General features: G+C 43.5%; 1 protein-coding gene across 1 annotated transcript in view; it reads right to left on the bottom strand.

Annotated features, from left to right (window-relative positions):
• The window catches only part of Fbxl13 (F-box and leucine rich repeat protein 13), a 198,368-nt gene that overhangs the window by 65,841 nt on the left and 117,164 nt on the right, over positions 1-15,363 (bottom strand). The window contains exon 12 of the mRNA XM_027393433.2: positions 12,710-12,839. Coding sequence (XP_027249234.1) covers positions 12,710-12,839 — 130 coding nt within the window. The remainder of the gene's footprint in view (positions 1-12,709; positions 12,840-15,363) is intronic.

The raw sequence follows: 15,363 nt of genomic DNA, 5'->3' as shown, positions 1-15,363 counted from the left end.
GGTCAGACTTACATTTTCAGGAATTCTATAAGCTGACTGTTAGACTCAGGCATTTAAAGAATTAAATCATATAAGTTTAAAGTATATTAAATACAAAGGTAATACATAATCAAATTCATCACTCCCTGTCACTTTTTCCATTATTACCATTATCTATGTTCATGAGGATACTTACGTCTGTTGTATTTCACAATGACAATGTCATATAATGGGGGACTAATCAACCCTTCTTCGAAGATCCCTTCCCAGCACTCTACATTGGCAACTGAAAATAGTCCACTGGGAGAATATTTATACCACAGAATTCAGCAAACAAACAAGTGTGGTGTTCGCTATCTGTGATGATTTGAACGAGAATGGTCCAATAGGTTCATTACGTTTGAGTACTATGTCCTCAATTAGTGGAACTGTTTGGGAAGGACTGGAAGCTGTGGCTTTGCTGGACTTTGAGATTCCAAAACAATTGCATTATTCCCAGTGTTTCCTATATTTGCCTCTTGCCTGTTGATCATGGCATGAGCTCTCAACTGTTTCTGTCACCATGCCTTTGCTCTGTCATCATGGATTATAACTCTCTGAAACCATAAGCCCAATTAAACATTTTCCTTTATAAAATGCCTTGGCCATGGTATTTTATCACACCAATACAAAAGTAGGTAATGTAAAAATTGATACTACAGAGTGGGATATTGCTGCCACAGACCTGACCATGTGGTTTTCTTTGTTGTTATTATTTTGTTTTGTTTTTGAAGAATTTAGAAGCCTTTGGGACAGAAAAAATGTGAGTGCTGTAAGAAGATCTTAATGAACTGTACTAGTAGACTCTTGGAAGAGAGTTGTGCTAAGAGCAATGTGGACTATGGAGGCTCAGCTCAAGAAGTTTCAGAGGGGAATAATACTAACAACTAGGCTAGAGACCATGCATAATGATGCTTTACCAAAAATTGTGGCTGTTTTCTGCCTTTGGACTAATTTCTTTGGTGAAAGAGATTTCAATCATAATATTAACTCTGCAGTGTCATTGTAAATGACACTCTTATGCAGGTTTACAATGAAAAAGACAAGAAAAAAAGAGAAATACAAAATAGACAATTTGAAGAGAAAAACAACACCAGTACATTTCATGTTGGAACCAAGGTTTGTGCTGAAAAAAAAATAAGATCAAGTGAGCCCTAGTCCAAAATAAAATAAATGGAGAGGTGCCCAGAGCAAGCCAGCTTCAAACGTGACCAAAGGTGTTGCCAATTTGATTCAAAGACGCCGGGCTCTATGCTGGCCACATGGCTCTGACTTTATAATCATGAGGGATGGTCAAGTAAAGGGGTTATAGACTTGCTTAAGGAATGCCTCTAATGCCAGGTAAGTGGCCAGGGAGTCCCTGCAGAGTCCTTGAGCATTGCACGAAACTGAGAAGGTGAAGCCTGGATTGCACTGGACACCCCAAGATGTCAGAGGTGCCAAAGCTGTGGGATACCTGCAGAGGAGAGCTATAGACAGAGTGAGTGTGTAACCAGTCATGGAGAGAGACATGGGCAGCAACCTGGGCAGGTAGAGCCATGTAAGCTCTTTGACATCAGACATGGAGTATGCCCTACTGGGTTTGGCATTGGAGCTGGGAGTTTTCCCTGCTGGGTTTTGGTCTTGCTTTGCTCCAGTATTTCCTCATTATGCCCCTTCCTCTGTTTCGGAATGATATTGTATGGTTTGTGCTATTGTGTGTTTAGAAGTGCGCCTTTCACTTTCTTACTGTACAGGGGTTCCCAGTTAAGAGATTGCCTTGAGTCTATTTTAACCACCAATGAGATTGAAAGACTACGGGGACTTTCAAAGTTGGACTGAATGCATTTTGCACTATGATATGGCTACAAGCCTGTGGGGGCCAGGGAGTAGAATTGTAAAGAGCTGGATGAGAATGACCCCCCATATGATCATACGTTTGAATGCTTGGTCCCCAATTAGTGGAATTATTTGGGAAGGATGCGGAGATATGGCCTTTGAGGAGGAACTGAGGCAGAAAGAAACACGACATGTGTAAGTGCCCCAGGGCCACATGGTCAGTGATGTAGAGGATGACTGGGTTTCCACGGCTCCAGACTCCAGTTTGTGCTATTTTGCCACCTCACTGCTTCCTTGTACAATGAAAGGGGAGACAGAAAGAGCAAGGGGATGAAGGAGAAAGGACGGGCAAGAGAAGGGGAGGGAAGGAGATGGAGACAAGAGAAAAGGAAATTCATTCCCAGTCTTGCTTTGCTTAAGCAATACCCATTGCACTTAGTTATTGTTCTGGTGGGTTTTGTGTCAACTTGACACAAGCCAGAGTCATCAGAGGAAGGAGCCTCAGTTGAGGAAATGCCTCCATGAGATCGAGCTGTAAGGCATTTTCTCATTTAGTGATCAGTGGGGGAGGGCTCAGACCATTGTGGATAGTGCCATTCCTGAGCTGGCGGCCCTGGGTTCTATAAGAAAGCAGGCTGAGGAAGCCATGGGGAGCAAGGCAGTAAGCAGCACTCCTCCATGGCCTCTGTATCAGATCCTGCCTCCAGGATTCTGCCCTGCTTGAGTTCCTGTCCTGATTTCCTTTAGTGATGAGCAGCAATGCTGAAGCAATAGAAACTAATTAAGAGAGTTAGTGTATCTATCCCTGGTTATGCCCATGAGGCTTCTTCTCACTTCTACTACAAACCATAGGCATAAGGAAAACCTTCCATGATTTCTGAATTGGCTGTGCAGTCTTCCAGCTTGCAGTGTTTCTTCAGCTTTCACAGCCTCACTGAGATTTAACAGTACGGAAACTATTGATAGGCCATTATTCAGTCTCATTTGAACACTTCTGGGATATTGTCGTTATTTTTGTTGATTTGTGATATAAATGAAATGATTTTTAGGATTGCTTTCACTTTAGTATTTCATCATTTCTTAAGTTCTTCTGTGACTGTAAATTTGTAGACAGACTTAGCCCTCACCAAGAGGACCTCTTTTAGCAAACTGGATGCTCAGTTAACTTCTAGGCCTTCTCCTGAGCTTCTGCCTGAAGTACCAGGCTAGCCACACCTGGAAGCTGTCTGTAGTTTTGATCACTGATCCATCAGATACTGATTTAAAACTTGCTTTGTGTCATGAGTTGCATCACATACTTAGTATATGGGTATGCAGCCAAATACAGTAAAGTCCCCTGTAGATGGAGGATTCTGTCCCACCTGGTCCCAAGGCCATTTAGTCTCCAAAAAACATACAGAGGCTTATATAAAGTATAAACTACTTGGCCGATGGCTTAGGTTTCTTATTAGCTAGCTCTCTCTTAGTTATCAATCCATTTCTATTAATCTGTGTATCTCCACATGGTCTTGGCTTACTGGTAATGCCCAGACCTCTTGCTCCCTCAACAACTACATAGTGTCTCTCTCTCTCAACTCCTCTGTGCTCCTCTTCCTAGCATTCTCCTAGTCTGGTAGCCCCACCTATACTTCCTACCTGGTTATATCCTGCCTGTTCATTGGTCAAAAAAGCTCTATTAATCAACCAATAAGAGAAACATATTCACAGCATACAGACAGACAACCCCCATCAATCCCCTACCATCAGAGAGAATAAGCAGAACATTGAATACACAGAGAACACATGAGACTATTGAATACAAAGAACATGCATGATGAAGGCACAATAGTAGAAGTACATGTGACGAGGCCATAGACCATGTGGGGATGAAACAAATGAGAGTCAGCCAAGCTCTCTAGAGAAGGTTCTGATTAACTATCTTGAAGGGGAAGTTTGGGCCCCTTGTGGCTGGAAGGCAGTATGAGGGTGTTTAGGCAGAGGCTGAAAGAGAAGGCCCACGCAGCAACTAAGGCTAGAAACAGAGAATGGGAAAGCTCAGGACACACATCTCATGCAAGCTCTCCTTTGGCCCATTTACCAATCCAGCGCTACATCTAAGCTTGAATCCCAGTCCAAACTCCCCTCCTCATCTGACCCTCTCCACTCTTTCAGAGCAGCTGGCTTTCAGCTGAGCTTGGCAGCCCCAGCCCTCCTTCCCAGCATGCCTGTGGTCGTCCTGTGCCTGGCCTCCTACACAGTACCACAACCTCTGTGATGTACAGCTGGAGATTCCAAACCTGTAGGCAAGTGACCACCACAGACAGTGTCGATGGGGAGTCCTTGCAGAAATACTGTTCAGTTAAAGGACAAAGGAAAAGACAAGCCAGGAATCACTGGCCTCCCAACTGCCACTTTCCAATTCCCAGGACAGCTTTGTCCTTTAGAATGCCTAATCTACACATATTTTCCATTTTGACATTTTGTCAGAACTAAGAATATATCTGAGAGAGCTCTGAAATGAACCAGCAACTAAAGTGGATCTCTTTGAAGCATGTTGCCTGGTGCCTTAAAAATCATTTTACCCACTTATTTGTCATTTATGGGATCACTGAAAAAGACTTAGAGGAAGTTAGCCATACAGTTATCTGCAGAAACAGCATTCTAGTCAGGGAGAGCAGCCAGGGCAAAACCCCAGGGGCCGGAGCTCATTTGTAGAGAACATCGAGGAGGCCAGTGCTGTTGGGGAGAATTGGCAAGATGGAGAGTCAGAAAGATTCGGAAAGATGATGTCAGAGAGGCAACTGGAGGACAAAGCGAGCACACGGGCCTCCAGACCCATCTAAGGCTTTGTCTTACTGAGCCAGTAAGAAGCAGAGGAAGGACACTAGCTTGGTTGTTTAAAAGGTGAGGCTAGACACTGTGTTGAGAACAGCCATGTAGACGGCAGGGTGAAAATAGGGAGACTAATTAGGAAGAAACAACACTAAGACCCAGGGGAGAATGGGACAAGCCCTTGCAAACATGGTGGCAGCAGCCAAGGGCTGGGCAGATTCTGTGTGGTTAGTGGACTGGACTTCACACTGTTACAGGAAGCAGGGTATCATCTCAGTTTGGTAGGTCTACTGGAACAAAGCAGTACAAACAGCTGCATTACAAACAGAACATATCCTTTCCCAGTTCTAGAGGCTAAAGTTTGAATCAAGTATCCATAGGGCTGAGTCCTTCTGAGGCCCTGAAGGCAGGATCTACTCCAGTTCTTTCTCTTTGACTCTCTTCATCCTACTGGTGTTCTTCCTGTCTGTGTGCCTGTACCCAATTTTTCATTTCTCATAAGGACACCAGTCATACTATATCAGGTCCCACCCTGATGACTTCATTTTAGTTATATTTGTAATGATACAATTCCCAGATAAGGCATTGTCTAGGGTGTTTATGGTTGGAACTTCAATATATGCATTTGCTGGTCACCTAATTCAGTCTGTAACAGTGACACCAGCCTTCTCAGCCTAAATAACTTAGAGAGAGCTGTCGCCTCCACATCTCACAACACACACACACACACACACACACACACACACACACAGAGGCATGTGTACACCACCCCACATCTCACAGGCTCAACAGCATAATATCATTTCTGAGTATTACATGAACATGCGTGGAACCACACTGTAAGAACACACAAGCATGTGGAGATTGGAGGAACCAGATAGTTTGGGGAGGTGGCAGTGGAGTAACAGACATAAGTCAAATGAGAGAGCCATGCACAGCCTGATGAGGGAAGTTGCCAGGAACTGAGGAATGGGATTAAATAAAGGAAAATAAAATCTAATATGAAATAAAAATAGAAATCCTTGCTTAAGTTTCTTCCCATGGGTGTTTCCTTCTTCAATGCACAAAGATTCAGAGGAAACAACATTTAAAGCTTATCTTCTTAGTTCCTTTTAATGAGAGCAGTCACAAATATGAATTCCTTATTGATTTCTGACAGTTTAATACGAGTCCCTGAAAAGACAAGGGTCGCATGGAATCTCCTTACGGTGGGCAGAAAGAAAGGACTGAAGTATTCCTGTCAGATTCTAAGAACCAAGGACTACTTAAGGAACCCACTCTCCTCCACCCCCAAGATACTTAATGATATGTTACCATGTAAATAATGACAGGGGTGATAGTGTTACTATGGAAACATAGAGAGGAGCTAGGGAAGCCAGAGCCTCAGCTTGGCTGTAGAAACCACATCTCTGAGTTTTCTAGGGCAAAAAAAAAAAAAAAAAAAGTCATTGGGATTGGCCTGACCAAATCAGAACACTAACAATATCAGCTAAAGCTAAGCATGTGTTCACCAGATGAGCCAGCCTCTGACTCCAGCTTACACACTCAACAGAAATGTGTATATATGCACACATGCACATATGTGAGCACACACATTTGTGAACATGCACACACAAATGCATATATGTACACAAACACGTGCACAAACATGAATGCACACACAGGTGCATACACACGCACACACACTCACACTCATTCTCTCTCTCTCTCTCTCTCTCTCTCTCTCTCTCACACACACACACACACACACACACACACATACACACACACACACACACACACACACACACACTCTTGCTCACAGCCATTAGAGAAGGTGCTCTATTTAATGCAGTCCAAGTCCCAGCACTGGCAAAGCAAGATGCAGATTCAATTCAGCTTCTGGAGTTAGGGACCAATTTGTGGGCTGTTACTTCAGTAGCTCCTCTTCTTGGTGTCTGTGACCAAATGCCTAATGAGATGCAACTATCGGAGGAAAGGTTCAGTTGGGCTTACAGTCTGAGGACGTCCAGGCCATCCTGGTGGGGAAGGTGAGGTGTCAGCCCACTCGGTGGCACCAGAATACATGAGAACCATTTGCTCACATTTCGGGGAGACAAATACGGGTCATACACAGCTGGGCTATGTAAACCTCGAGGCCCACCCCACCTCACCCTCAGATACCTACTTCTTCCACTTAGGTCCTATCTCCCAAAGATTCCACAACCTTCCAAACCAGTGGCCAGTAACTGGGAACTAAGAATTCAAACACGTGAGCCCATGGGGACATTTTATATCTAAACAGTCTCAGTCACAAACACGTTCGAAGCAAATTTAGGTGGGCAGTGAAGGTGAGCATATGCAGAGCCTCCTGTGCTGGAATGGTGCAGAACCGGCCACAATCTCTCTTGGCTGTCTTTAGCCTCCTAAAGAGACATTCCTTGCCCACCTCTGTGTCAGACCTCACATCCTGATAAACAGATAAAAGCTTTACAGATGCATTCACCTAAGAAAATCCTGTTCTCCACCATCAACAGGCTGACACTGGCCCAGAGCTGAGTTCTCCGTTGTGTGGTAGCTGCTGGCTCAGGTTCCCAGCAGTGCACGGGAGAAGCACTGGATTGTGTCTGTTTCTTCTGTTACTGTATAAACATCACAAAATTGATTCTGCATTGGAATACTGAATCAGGGTAAACTGAATCTGCATTTCTGGACCATAATCACTAATATTTGGCTTCAGAATAAATGATCTTAGTCACTTTGAGATGAGAGCTGTGTTTTCCGGGTGGACACATTTAACCTTAAAGTGATAAAGAAAATACAAATTAAAAATACTAAGTGCCTTGTTTAATGCCAAACTGACAAAAAAAATTTGTGTATATGTATGACCATAATAAGTACAAGATGATAGTTAAGAACAAGCTGACTAAATAACTACATCCTTTCACTAACTGTTACATTCCTAAAAGCTTATGACATATGTAAAGATATGGCCATAAAGAATTCACCACGGGCTTTATGGATATAAATTTGACAGGCTAGTAATGAGTGGTTAAGTAAATAAATATAAAATAAAACAGAACACTAGGTAACTACTGAAGTTACCACTAAATATTTAATGAAGAAGAAAGCTGTGTACTGTACAGGATACTGAATGAAAGGTGTGTACTCTATATCATACATTTTAATTTAAAGGCATGTAAATGTGTGTGGAGAGAATACCAGAAAGCTACGCCATGAGATCCTGGTAGAATTTGTTATTTCAGTGGGTGAAATTTCAAGTAGTTTAAAAATATTTCTTTTTTTCTTTATTTATTTTCAAATTTTTATACACCTAATAAGAAAAAAACTTCTTTGAGTGAGCTGGTTCATAGGTGCATAGCATGCAAACCTGAAGACCTGGGATCAAATGCTGGGACACACATGGTAGAAACAGAGAACTGACTTCACCAAATTATCCTCTGACCTCTACACACACACAGTGACAAGTGTACACCCACCGCCACATCTTAAAACACACATACACACACACACACACACAGAGAGAGAGAGAGAGAGAGAGAGAGAGAGAGATGTGTACACCCACCGCCACATCTTAAAACACACACACACACACACTCACACATACTGTGGCATGTGTACACCTCACATATCACAACACACACAATTTTAATAATAATTAGAAGTAAAAACTTTTTGCTAACTTAAAAATCATGATTTAATGAGAAGGAAAGGATAGAGATTTGCCCTAGTTTATCAAGAAGAGCAGAAGGCTCCCCCTGACTTGGCGCTGGTTGTGAAGTGAGAGGTTTCAGAGAAGAAGCTGAGAAAGACAGAGGTAGATGAGTGGACAGTCCTGCTAGTCATCAGAAGACCAGTTGCTCCATGACAGCCAGCGCTACACAAAGAAACCCTGTCTCAAAAACAAAACAAAACAAAAAAGAGCAGTCACATCACTTAATGCCTTAACTCACCTGGACTGCTTCTCCAATCCAAAAAGAATGAAGAATATTCCTAAAACATACAGAATTGATTTTCACTCTATACTACAGCTCTCCATTGTATATTTATTTTTCTAACATGTTTGGCTACAATTGTTTCTCAATACTTTTTTGGGCAGTAGTGACCACATTTAAGCTTCATCCTTGCTATACTTTATGTCAATCCCAAGTTCCTGAAAGAAAAGTGTGCCACCCTACCCTTAACCATGTCTGCCATGCAGCAGACACTCGGCAAACACCATCGAAAATCACCCAGGGGTCTTTGTCTTACTAGGATATTTCTTCTTGGTACATATAACTTCTTAGGGTCCATTTCCAAACATAGGAGACATATTCTAGTTTCCAGGTCTGTCCTGGTTGGTGTTCTTATTAACTAGGCATAAGCTAGAGTTATCTGAGGAAAGAGAACCACAACTGAGAAAATGCCTCCATGAGACTGCACTGTTGGCAAGCCTGTGGGGCATTTTCTTAATGCAGTGAATGATGTGGGAGGGCCCAGTCCACTGTGGGTGGTGCCATCCCTGGGCTGGTAGTGCTGAATGTATAAGAAAGCAGGCTGAGAAAGCAATGAGGAACAAGCCAGTAAGCAGTGTCCCTCCATGGTCTCTGCATCAGCTCCTGGTTCTTCAGTGATGGACTGTGCTGTGGGTCTGTAAGCTAAGGTAAACCCTTTCCTCACCAAGTTGCTTTCATCATGGTGTTTTATCACAGCCCTTGAAACTCTAGGCCAAAACCAGAATCTCTTTCTAATGGGGAAATTGTTAAGACAGTGGGTTACTAGATTCCTTATTTGAAATTTCAGTGGAGGAGGCAGCTAGGCAGACTGACCCCGAGTGGTGAGCAGACAGCAAACTTGCAGGGCTCTTTGTAAAACTACAGTGTTCCTCCACTTGAGGTCTGTGCTTAGTATAGTGACCCCAGTCTTCCTCCCAGTGCTCTGGACTCTGGCTAGAGCTCAATTTTCCTAGTGTCCTGGCCTCAAGAATCAAGTCTCTTTTGGATTCTCAAACAAATAAAATGGAGAAGGGATGAATAGAGGAAACAAACACTTGTGATTTGCAATTTACAAAATAAAATTAGGAAGACCATTTCAATCGTGTGTGTAGGGTATGAGTGTGTGCATTTGTGTTCATGTGTGCACATGTGTGCATATTCACGTGTGTGTGCATGTGTATGAGTATCTGCATGCATTAGTATTCATTCCATGAACATGTGTATGTGTGCACATGTGTGCATGTTCACGTGTGTGTGCATGTGTATGAGTATGTGCATGCATTAGTATTCATTCCATGAGCATGTGTGTGTGTGTGCATTTGTGTTCATGTGTGCACACGTGTGCATGTTCATGTGTGAGTGTGTGCGCATGTACCTGTGTGTATGTGGAGGCAAGAGGTCAACCTTGAGTTGTCTTCAACAGCCATCTGTTTCAATTTTTCAGACTTACTGGCCTGCTGCTCACCTTGGAGGCTGGTTACTTGGTGACTAGGCTAGTTAGGCAGGCTGCCCAGCAAGCCTAGGGATTCTCTCCTCTCTCTCTCTCTCTCTCTCTCTCTCTCTCTCTCTCTCTCTCTCTGTCTGTCTCTCTCTCTCTCTCTCTGCATCCAAGTGGTAAGGGATTACAAGTGAAGCACACTAACACTCCTGGCTTTTTAAAAGATGTTGGTTCTGGGAATTGAATTCAGGTCAGCACAGGTGCAAGGCTTTGTGATTGAGCTTTCTCCCCAACCCAAGAGTTTTTTTTCTCACACATCCAGACCAAATCTGTATAGCAACCAAAGCCAAACAGGCAATGAGTTACAGGTGTCACTGTATGTATAAAGGCACACACATTATCAGACAGAAACGGGATTGCAAACTGAGGTTGAGAACATGCCCCATCTCAAAGGGAGAAGGCTGACTCAGTTCCAACTTACCACTGCCATACTGGGTGCACCCCCACTACGTTGGCTCTAGCCTTAGACTGTACTTGCTTACTTTTAAACCAGGCGTTCATGTGTGTAAACCTTGGCTCAATTTTCAGTGACAGACAAGGTATGTTTGGCAGTAGAACACAGATTTAAACTTCTTACCTAGATTCTACAGTATCTGAAGATAACTGCCCATAGAATGTGCACGCATGAATGTGTGTGTGCATGAGTGTGTGTGCTTGAGTGTGTATGAATGTGTGTACATGAGTATGTGTGCATGAGTGTGTGTGCTTGAGTGTGTATAGATGAGTGTGTGCATGAGTGTTATGAATGTGTGTACATGAGTATGTGTGTGTGAGGGTGTGTGTGCTTGAGTGTGTGCATGAGTGTGTCTATGAGTGTGTATAGATGAGTGTGTGTATGAATGTGTGTGTGCATGAGTATGTGTGCATGAGTGTGTGCTTGAGTGTGTTATGAATGTGTATGTGCATGAGTGTGTGCATAAGTGTGTATTTCAAGAGTGTGTGTATGAATGTGTATAGATGGTGTGTGCATGAGTATGTGTGCATGATGTGTGCTTTAGTGTCTGTATGAATGTATATTGCATGAGTGTGTGTATGAGTGTGTGTGAATGTGTATTTCGTGTGTATATGTGTGTGTGTGTGTTATTGTGTGTTGTGGCTACAATAAACACCCACATGGAAACTAAGAAGCATGAGGGGGAAGGCCCAATATGGTGGTTTAGATGCAGAATGAGCAGCTAGAGAAGTCCTAGTGGATTTATAATTAGGGGGGTTGGCTGATGGCATTTGTCAAGCACATGAAGCTATCTCTGTATTTGGAAATACTTTTCTCTGAGAAAGGAGTGTCTGTGTTTCCTAATTGGTACTCATATAAGTTAGGGCTGTATCCTCCCTCAGATGAGACACTATCTTCTTTGATGTGATTATTTCAAAGGGATGCTCCCGGATCCTGAAGGAAGACATTCCTAGGTTGTAAAACTATCACAAAGATTTTTTTGTTAAGCTTTTCACCTCAAAGGAGGAAGAAAAAGAATGTACAATTCCTACAGTTCCAGGTTTTCTGAATAAGTGCTCTAAAAAAAAAAAAAGATATAGCAGAGGGCCAGGGTCAAGAAGCTACCTGAAATTTAGGCAAACTGAGGAAGACAAGGGTGACTCCATCTTAAGGACTGGTCAGAGCTGATGCACATCACAGGCCAGTTTCAGGAAGGCATCCATTCTCCACACTCCTAACCTTAGCGAGTCCTCGCCCAATCCTTCTGCACCTAGAACACTAGGAAACCACGCTCTGGCAGCAGTATGTCTGCATGAGAATTCTATCCATCCGTTGCCCCACAGACACACCTCCAGGTCTTTCATTGCTTGACCTGCACATAGGCTTCTAGCGGATGTGCAGTAACAGACAGTTTCTTCAACCACCTGGAATCTTGGCAAGCGGCAACAACAACTAGTTGTGATTCATTTTAGCTAGCTCTCACCCGTGTTGTATTAAAAAGAACATAGTAGGACATCAGTTATAAGAAGTATAGCTGGAGCTATAAAAACTACAGATGAGGCAGTAAATGCTTCTGCGGCCAGGCCCAGGCCTCCACAGCTTTCCCTGGCTTCCTGCCCAACTCCCCTAATCCCAGTTCCTTCAATTTAACGCGTCTTCCCACGCAGACCTTGAATCTTCGCAGTATTTAGCACATGGGTGCAATGCAGTTTTAAACACGTACAGTCCTTGTTGTAGGACTTTCCTTTCTCACATTTCTTGCTTGTAGCATTTTACCCCCTGAGAGGCCCACGTGACTCGTCAGGAATCTCCTATGTCCCCCACCCCATTTGTTTGGATCTTAGCAGCTCTATAAAGTTTTGGAGATTTGGACTCTGCCCTCTCACTGTGCTCAGAAGTGGTCCGTTTCATCATCCAATGAGCTCTGCCTGTTTGTTGATGTGACACGCCTGTGGACAGAAGCCAGGCGCCTATAGTAGCAATCCTGGAGAAAACTTAGGCAGCTGTGGCCATGTAATTTAAAACCTCAGCAGAGTGTGCTGCCTGCCCTCTATGCACAGCTGTGGTGCGACATGAGGGCTGCATGCAGCTGGCTCTCGGGAGGAGGACGTGCCCGCCCGCCCGCTGCAAGATAGAGAAGACTGAGAGACCACAAACCTGGGTGCAGCCGGAAAGGTCCAGATAGATGAGTTTGTGGCATCCGTTCCCCAAGTTCAGGTACTGTAAGCCTTTGTCCGTGAACTTTCGGCAGTAAGCCAGATTGAGGTTCTGTAAATTGGGGAAGTACCTGGAGCGATGGGGCAGAGAAGGGAGGAGGGGAAGCCAACACTTGAGTTTTTCTCACATCTTTCCCGAGCCACGGTGACAAAGAGAACTAAAGCTGCACTCATCCTGCCCCCTTCTCGCAGATGGTCAGCACTTTAACAATTGCTGCCTCTCTTCCTACTAAGGAAAGGGGGTTTTAGCACTGGGGCAGATAGTGCATGGTTTCAAAGGCAACGAAAGAATCTGGCTAGGTTTTTGAGAAACTCGGTGGGGTAAGACTGTCTGGGAGTAGGAGGAGCCTTGCATGCACATTATCTGGAAGTTAATTTGTTGCTGAAATCCAAGTTAGAGTTTGCTTTCTTGTTTTTAGCTCTCACCTTTGCCAAACTAATATGCCAAATGTTGAGGAAGATAAACCTTTCCTAAACATATAATGAAAATGAACTGTTCCATCCTGGGAAAGATTTGGGATAAGAAAAGGCAAACCTAACACGGCAGGCTCTTACAATGGGTCTGATAAGAAAATGATTTCAAAAGCAGAGGTTTCAACATGCTCAATTTTGTGGGTAATGGTTTCCTTATGTTAATTAAAAATAATTAAGAAAAGACTGATATGTGTTGGGGCTTAAGCATGGACTAAGAACAGTGAGTAACTAAGTAGGCAACACTTGAGAAAAATAAAAATTACACAGGAGGCTGTCAATCTCAGTGGAGTTCGAACAGAGGAAACATGCCATTACCACAATGACCAAAATGAGAGCTTCCAGAAGGAAAGGAGGGAGTTAGGATGAGTCTGCTCTGGCATGTAAGGAGCAGTGTTTTGAGGCCACTCTGTGGACAGGCCTCGAAGCCCTCCGAAGCATGCCATTCCAACAATGTGGGGACTGTTGTTGTCTGCTCGTACAGTTACCAATCTGCCTTTGGTTTGGAATCTGCAACAGCTTAGCAGCAGATGAGGATGCTAGAAGTGGCAGGGGGAAATGCCTCCTTGCCTCTTACAAAGTTTGCAAATCAAGTTTGTCTTCACATAAATGGGAAATAAGATATGCAAATGCTGTCCATAAGTTAGATTTAGCCCTAAACTTGAAAACCAAGTCTGTATGAGTTAATGGTTCTATTCCATGGTGAATTACTGATTGAGAACACAGGGTCCCCTCTGGGAATGGCTGTGTGCATGAGGTTCCACAGAAGAGCCAAGGAAGCCTTTGGACCACAGTGGCAGTGGGCTGGACCTGGAAAGAGAGAGCTCTCTAACATCCAAAGACGCGCCCTTCCCCAGCCCCACAGTGGGCTAAGAAATGCTTTCTCTTTCTCAGCTTGAGTGGAACTTGAGATTTCAGTCCTAATAGTTCTCTAATGTGGAGACAGGACCTGTGAAGTGGGCAGTACAATACCATGGAAAATAGACAAGAGTTTGGACTCAGACCAAATTGAATTAGAGTTGTAGCCTTGATGCTTACTACAACTTCCCTATCCTGTGGCAGATTGCTTTCCTGGCTGCTAAGTAAAGATGAGTGCCCCTTTGAAATCCCTTAGCAAACGACAGAGCTTGCAGCTTTCCTGACCCTCAGTTTTCTTACTTGTCATGAATTTGATCCCATCTGCTCTTGCCTTTGAGAAGTGTGAAAGAATTAAATGAGTATTCAGACCTAATAGTGTTATCAGGAGGGTTATTGCAGATCCAATAGTGTTATCAGGAAGGTTATTGCAGAGCTAATAGTATTATCAGAGGGTTATTGCAGATCTAATAGTGTTATCAGGAGGGTTATTGCATATCCAGTAGTGTTATCAGGAGGGGTATTGTAGACCCAATGGTGTTATCAGGAGGGGTATTTTGATCATTGAAAACAAAGGAGCACAGTAGACTTTGAGAATCTGTGCCTTGTTACTGCTACTACTACCTCAAAGAAATATACTGCTCTTTTAATTTACTGACCAAAATGTGTGTGTGCATGCATGCCTGTGTGTGTGTGTGTGTGTGTGTGTGTGTGTTAGTGTTTGTGTGTGTGTACATGCATGCCTGGGTGTGTGTGTCAGTGTTTGTGTGTGTGTACATGCATGCCTGGTTGTGTGTGTCAGTGTTTGTATGTGTGTATATGCATGCCTGTGTGTCAGTGTTTATGTGTGTATGCATGCATGCTATGTGTGTGTATGTCAGTGTTTGTGTGTGTGTACTCATGCATGTCTGTGTGTGTGTGTGTTATAGTGTGTGCATGTGTGAGCATGTGCATGTGTGTGAATGCCTGGGTGTGTCTGTCAGTGTTTGTATGTGTGTCAGTATTTGTGTTTATGCATGTATGCCTGTGTATATATGTCAGTGTTTGTGTTTGTGTGTGCAGGCATGCATGCCTATGTGTTTATGTCAGTGTGTGTGTGTGTGTGTTTGTGTGTGTATGCATGCCTATGTGTCTATCAGTGTTTGTGTGTGTATGCATGTATGCCTGTGTATTTATGTCAGTATTTTTTGTGTGCATGCCAGTGTGTCTGTCAGAGTTTATATGTGTGTGCATGCATGCCTGTGTACTTATGTCAGTGTATGTGTGGGT

This window comes from Cricetulus griseus (assembly GCF_003668045.3).
Source record: "Cricetulus griseus strain 17A/GY chromosome 1 unlocalized genomic scaffold, alternate assembly CriGri-PICRH-1.0 chr1_0, whole genome shotgun sequence".
Lineage (NCBI taxonomy): Eukaryota > Metazoa > Chordata > Mammalia > Rodentia > Cricetidae > Cricetulus > Cricetulus griseus.
The sequence above is the reverse complement of the archived record's forward strand: the minus strand, read 5'-3'. Positions and strand labels throughout refer to the sequence as shown.